This window comes from Eriocheir sinensis, chromosome 54, assembly GCF_024679095.1.
Source record: "Eriocheir sinensis breed Jianghai 21 chromosome 54, ASM2467909v1, whole genome shotgun sequence".
NCBI lineage: Eukaryota > Metazoa > Arthropoda > Malacostraca > Decapoda > Varunidae > Eriocheir > Eriocheir sinensis.
The window spans coordinates 10,597,653-10,603,180 of NC_066562.1; the positions used below are offsets into that span (position 1 = coordinate 10,597,653).

The 5,528-nt window shown below is 43.5% G+C and overlaps 1 protein-coding gene across 3 annotated transcripts in view; it reads left to right on the top strand.

Annotated features, from left to right (window-relative positions):
- The first annotated feature begins 2,779 nt into the window (after positions 1-2,779).
- The window catches only part of LOC126983761 (thymidine phosphorylase-like), an 11,345-nt gene continuing 8,596 nt past the window's right edge, over positions 2,780-5,528 (top strand). For all 3 annotated transcript variants that reach the window (XR_007736226.1, XM_050836838.1, XM_050836839.1), the window contains exons 1-3: positions 2,780-3,482; positions 4,079-4,159; positions 5,488-5,528. The exon at positions 5,488-5,528 is cut by the window's right edge and continues 145 nt beyond it. Coding sequence is in view for 2 of the 3 variants with exons in the window: in XM_050836838.1 (XP_050692795.1) it covers positions 3,203-3,482; positions 4,079-4,159; positions 5,488-5,528 (402 nt within the window). In the remaining variant the exon portion in view is untranslated. The remainder of the gene's footprint in view (positions 3,483-4,078; positions 4,160-5,487) is intronic.

Genomic DNA, 5,528 nt, shown 5'->3' on the forward strand with positions numbered 1-5,528 from the left:
AAGGAAAGAAAAAAAAAAAAAACAAGAAAAACTAACATAGGAAAAAAGAAGAAATAGGGAAAGGCGACGAAGAAAAAACAACAACAACAACAAGAAAGAAATTTGCAGTAAAAGTTAATACGTCAAAGAGAGAGAGAGTTTCGTAAGATTGGATGTGATTGCTATGTTGGGTACATTATCTGAAATTGGGGAGCAAGGGAAGGGAGGGAGGGGGTGTGTGTCTGTGTCTCAAGTAGCAAGGTCAGGGCCAGAAGTTAGTTAGTTTATTTATTTATTTTATTTTGATTTTTTACTTTTATTGTTTTGTCGATATTGATTTTGAGGATTACTACTACTACTACTACTACTACTACTACTACTACTACTACTACTACTACTACTACTATTACTACTACTACTACTACTACTACTACTACGAGAGAGAGTTTAAACAGTTCTTTCCACACTCTGTCACTCGAAATCAATATTTCCATTTCGCAGCCGCTGTTTAATCTCCTTCCTCCTCCTCAGATTCTCAAGATGTCATTATTTCCTTTCCTTTATCCACCCTGTCAATTTGTGGTTCTTTATTTATTTTACATTTTTTTTTTCTTTAATTTCCCTTTGAATTTTTTTATCCTTTATTTTCAAACTGACATCTTTTCTTTCCTCGCCTTTTATTCAGTGACTTCTTCTTCATTCTTTCACTCTTTCCTTTACTTTCAACTTTGGGTTTCCTCTTTTTCTCACATTTTTACAACTTCCTTTCTCTCTCTCAAGTGGAGTCGACGAGAGTGAAGTCTTCGGTGAGGTGCAGAGAGTCGATAACACGGGACTGACCTTGAGGTAGTCTGTCGGCAACGCAATCTTTTATATTTTTTCCCTTCATTTAGTTCGCTTATCTCAAGTGGAGTCAACGAGGACGAATCATTTGAGGAGAAAGATACATTCTGTCTCTTGAGGAGGCGTCTGAACAACATCAACTTATTTCACGACGTCGACACTTATGCACAGTGAGGTGATGGCGCTGTTCTGGGCGGCTGCTGATGTCGATTGCCTTTAACCCGGTAGCAGCGACGGGCCAAATTTGCGGCTTTACCGTGTACCAGCGATGGGCCAAATTTGCGGCTTTACCGTGTACCAGCGATGGGCCAAATTTGCGGCTTTACCGTGTACCAGCGATGGGCCAAATTTGCGGCTTTACCGTGTACCAGCGATGGGCCAAATTGCGGCTTCTTACCAAGCCTGCAGCGACGGGCCAAATTTGCGGCTTTACCGTGTACCAGCGATGGGCCAAATTTGCGGCTTGCCGTGTGCCAGGATGGGCCAAATTTGCGGCTTTACCGTGTACCAGCGATGGGCCAAATTTGCGGCTTTACCGTGTACCAGCGATGGGCCAAATTTGCGGCTTTACCGTGTAGCAGCGATGGGCCAAATTTCTGCCATGATATAAACCTCCCAAAATAGATGATGCATAAACTGATCACACATGCGTTGATATATATTATGAAATGGTTTGCGTGAGTGATGATTCTTTCTCATTATTTTACTTAGAGGGGGCTTTAACCTAACCTAACCTAACCTAACCTAACCTAAGAAACATGACCCCCGCAGCTACCGGGTTAACATGCTTACTGTGCGAGGTGGGTACGAGGGGGAAAGGGTACAGCCTGGCCCGCTAACGGAGACTTACATAACCTGAGCCCCTCCCTTTTTTTTACAGTAAAGGAATCAGCTCAAGGGAAGAAAAAGGAAGACACTGAAAAAAGCCCGCTAATCACTGCTCCTATATAAAACAGTAAAGAGGAGGGGTGGAAAGAGAGGTCAATTTCGGGAGGATTACATTGGATTACATAAGGGTTCATAGACGGGTTTCAGGGGTTTAAATCTCGTGCTATATATATATAAAAAAAAGCGTCCATCATATATTTACTGTGCAATATTAACTTTTTTTTTCTTTTCCTCTTCTCCTTTTATTCTTTATCTTTTGTTTTCTTTATTCTCATTCTTTCCTTCTTTATTCCTGCTATTCCTTTTCTTTATCCTTTCTTTCCTTTGCTTTGTTTTCTCTGTGTTCTGTCCTCCGTTTCACTTTGGCTTATGACATCAGCTATTTCTAAAGGTCAAAGAGGGGGTCAGTCGGGGTCTAATGAGTGTTTCTTTAGGTTCACGGTACAGAGGAAGGGTCAAACTACCACCAGGGTCATACAACTACTCCTGGAAATGCCCTCAACTCCTACGAAAGCCTTGTCAAATATATGTTTCTTTAGGTTCACGGTACAGAGGAAGGGTCAAACTACCACCAGGGTCATACAACTATTCCTGGAAATGCCCACAACTCCTACGAAAGCATTGTTAAATATGTGTTTCTTTAGGTTCACGGTACAGAGGAAGCGTCAAACTACCACTAGGGTCATACATCTACTCCTGGAAATGCCCTCTACTCCTACGAAAGCCTTGTCAAATATGTGTTTCTTTAGGTTCACGGTACAGAGGATGGGTCAAACTACCACCAAGGTCATACAACTATTCCTGGAAATGCCCACAACTCCTACGAAAGCCTTGTCAAATATGTGTTCTTGGGCGGCGAAATGTCTTATAAAACGCCCGTAAATCTCGGACTATTTATTAAAAAAAGCGTTCATATATTTACCGTGGAATGTTAAGGGTTTTGGATCCAATGCCATTTCGGGGGATCACACAGCCAGATTTGGTTCTTCATTGATGTTATTTTGTATTGACTTAGATTTCAACCTTTGCTGCGTCTATTAATCATTGCTGTATTTTTTTCTTCCTTACACAGTGAAGGAACCTCTCGACTACTGACTGCTGTGAGGGAAGCGACGAAGACAGAAGAAGAAGAAGAAGAAGAAGAAGAAGAAGAAGAAGAAGAAGGAGAAAACTCACACCGGTACAAGCAACAAGCAAAACATTAGAACCACCAACTGATTAAAAAACAAAACAACATCGACACAGCTAACAGGAAGGTGACGAAGACAGAAGGAGAAGTTGAGGAAGAGTAAGAAAAAGAAGAGAAAGTAGTAGAAGACGAGGTGGAGGAAGAGAAAGCTGCAGAGAAAGGTCAACAACAACAAAAACAAAAACAAAAAAAATTAGTACCAGAGAAAAACAAAACAAAACGGACATTAACCGATAAAACCAAAATACTGCAACCACCACCACCACTACCAACAACAACAACCAAAAACAAAAGAACTTAACAATGCCACCAAATAAGGACAAAGTTGGGGGCGTCAGTGTTTCCAACGGGACCGACATCACAACCAACAACAACAACACCGAGCCGGGTATCGAACAGGAGGTCACCCCGACACTGGACACTCCACCAGAAGAAGGAAAGCCTAAAGAAGCCGCAGGAACCAAGGAGATGATGGTCGGGGACTTGCTGGAGGTGAAATTAAGCGGCGGGAAGTGGACGGAAGAAGAGATTGAGTTTCTGGTTGAAAAGATCACAGATTACTCCCTCGATGACGTCCAACTGGGTGAGAGAGAGAGAGAGAGAGAGAGAGAGAGAGAGAGAGAGAGAGAGAGAGAGAGAGAGAGAGAGAGAGAGAGAGAGAGAGAGAGAGAGAGAGAGAGAGAGATGGTAACAAAGTACATCCTGGTTACACTCAATAGGACGCAGGTGTCGGGAAAGGCCATACCCTCGCATTGTTAAACGTTCGGGGCTCTTGCTACGAACGTTTTTCAAGGTCAGAGGAGAGCTACGTCTACTTCTCTTTCTGCCCTATGTCCCTAACCTGTGTACCTCTCTCTCCATTTCTTCCCTATTATTTAACACATCTCTACCTTTTTCTATCTCTAACATCTTTGTATTCTGTTCCACCTGTATCTCTATTTCCTTAACACCGCCGTCTCATCTATCTCTAAGGCTGAACTCTTCGCTCAAACTTTCCGTAACAACTCCACTCTGGACGATTCTGGGCATATTCCTCTTACTCATTCCCACTCTGACTCTTAACTTTTTTTTCCCCAAGGGTGTGTACCTGTCGCCTGTAGCCTACCTCTCCCTTTCTTCCCCATATCCCTGCCGTGCGCACCTGTGTCCCCGAATTAACACCTGCCGCCCCTTCGTCAGGTACCATGCTGGCGGCCGTCAAGGTGAGGGGCATGGAGCGTGAGGAGGTGGTCGCTCTCACCAGGTGCATGCGGGACTCAGGTAAGCTACTAATTGCCTCGTTACCTGCCGTGAAGAACCTCATTACTCTTGCATCCTTTCAATCTGTATTTTTTTTTTCTGTTCCCGTCGTATCTAATTTATTCCCTCCCTTACATGTTCCTTCTCTTGTTTCTCGCCCATATTCCTCCCTATCCCCCTTTTTCTATCTTTTCTTCCTTCTCTTCCTGTTTCCTGCTGTCTTGTTCTCTTTCTCTTTCCCTCATATGTTCCTCCTCCTATTTCTCGCCCATATTCCTCCCTGTCCCCCTTTTTCCATCTTCTCTTCCTGTTTCCTGCTGTCTTGTTCTCTTTCTCTTTCCCTCATATGTTCCTCCTCCTATTTCTCGCCCATATTCCTCCCTGTCCCCCTTCTTCCATCTTCTCTTCCTGTTTCCTGCTGTCTTGTTCTCTTTCTTTTTCCCTCATATGTTCCTCCTCCTATTTCTAGCCCATATTCCTCCCTGTCCCCCTTCTTCCATCTTCTCTTCCTGTTTCCTGCTGTCTTGTTCTCTTTCTTTTTCCCTCATATGTTCCTCCTCCTATTTCTCGCCCATATTCCTCCCTGTCCCCCTTCTTCCATCTTCTCTTCCTGTTTCCTGCTGTCTTGTTCTCTTTCTTTTTCCCTCATATGTTCCTCCTCCTATTTCTCGCCCATATTCCTCCCTGTCCCTCTTCTTCCATCTTCTCTTCCTGTTTCCTGCTGTCTTGTTCTCTTTCTCTTTCCCTCATATGTTCCTCCTCCTATTTCTCGCCCATATTCCTCCCTGTCCCCCTTCTTTCATCTTCTCTTCCTGTTTCCTGCTGTCTTGTTCTCTTTCTCTTTCCCTCATATGTTCCTCCTCCTATTTCTCGCCCATATTCCTCCCTGTCCCCCTTCTTCCATCTTCTCTTCCTGTTTCCTGCTGTCTTGTTCTCTTTCTTTTTCCCTCTCGTCTTCTTTTTCGTTATTTTTTCACTTGATTTCTCGTTTTCTTCTTCCCATTGTTACGTAGTTTCAGCCGTATATATATATCAATAATTATTTCCACCTCCTTCACATTGCGTATTTTCACTGTTCATCTTCACTACTTGTCCTGTGGCCTATACTTTCACTACTATTGCTAATTTCTCTGTCTCTGTCTCTCTTTCTCCGTCTTTCTCTGTCTGTCTCTTTATCTGTATCTTTCTGTGTCTCTTTGTCTCTCTCTTCCTCCTTTCCTTCCCTTTTTTCTGCCTATTCTTCACTTCTATACCGACATCACTTCTTCTTTGTCTCTGCTTTTCTGTATTTCTCTGTCTCCGTCTCTGCCTCTTTTTCTACCGTCCTGTTCACGCTCTCGTCTCCCCAGGCCAGGTGCTGTCGTGGCCTGCGGAGTGGCGTATGATGGAC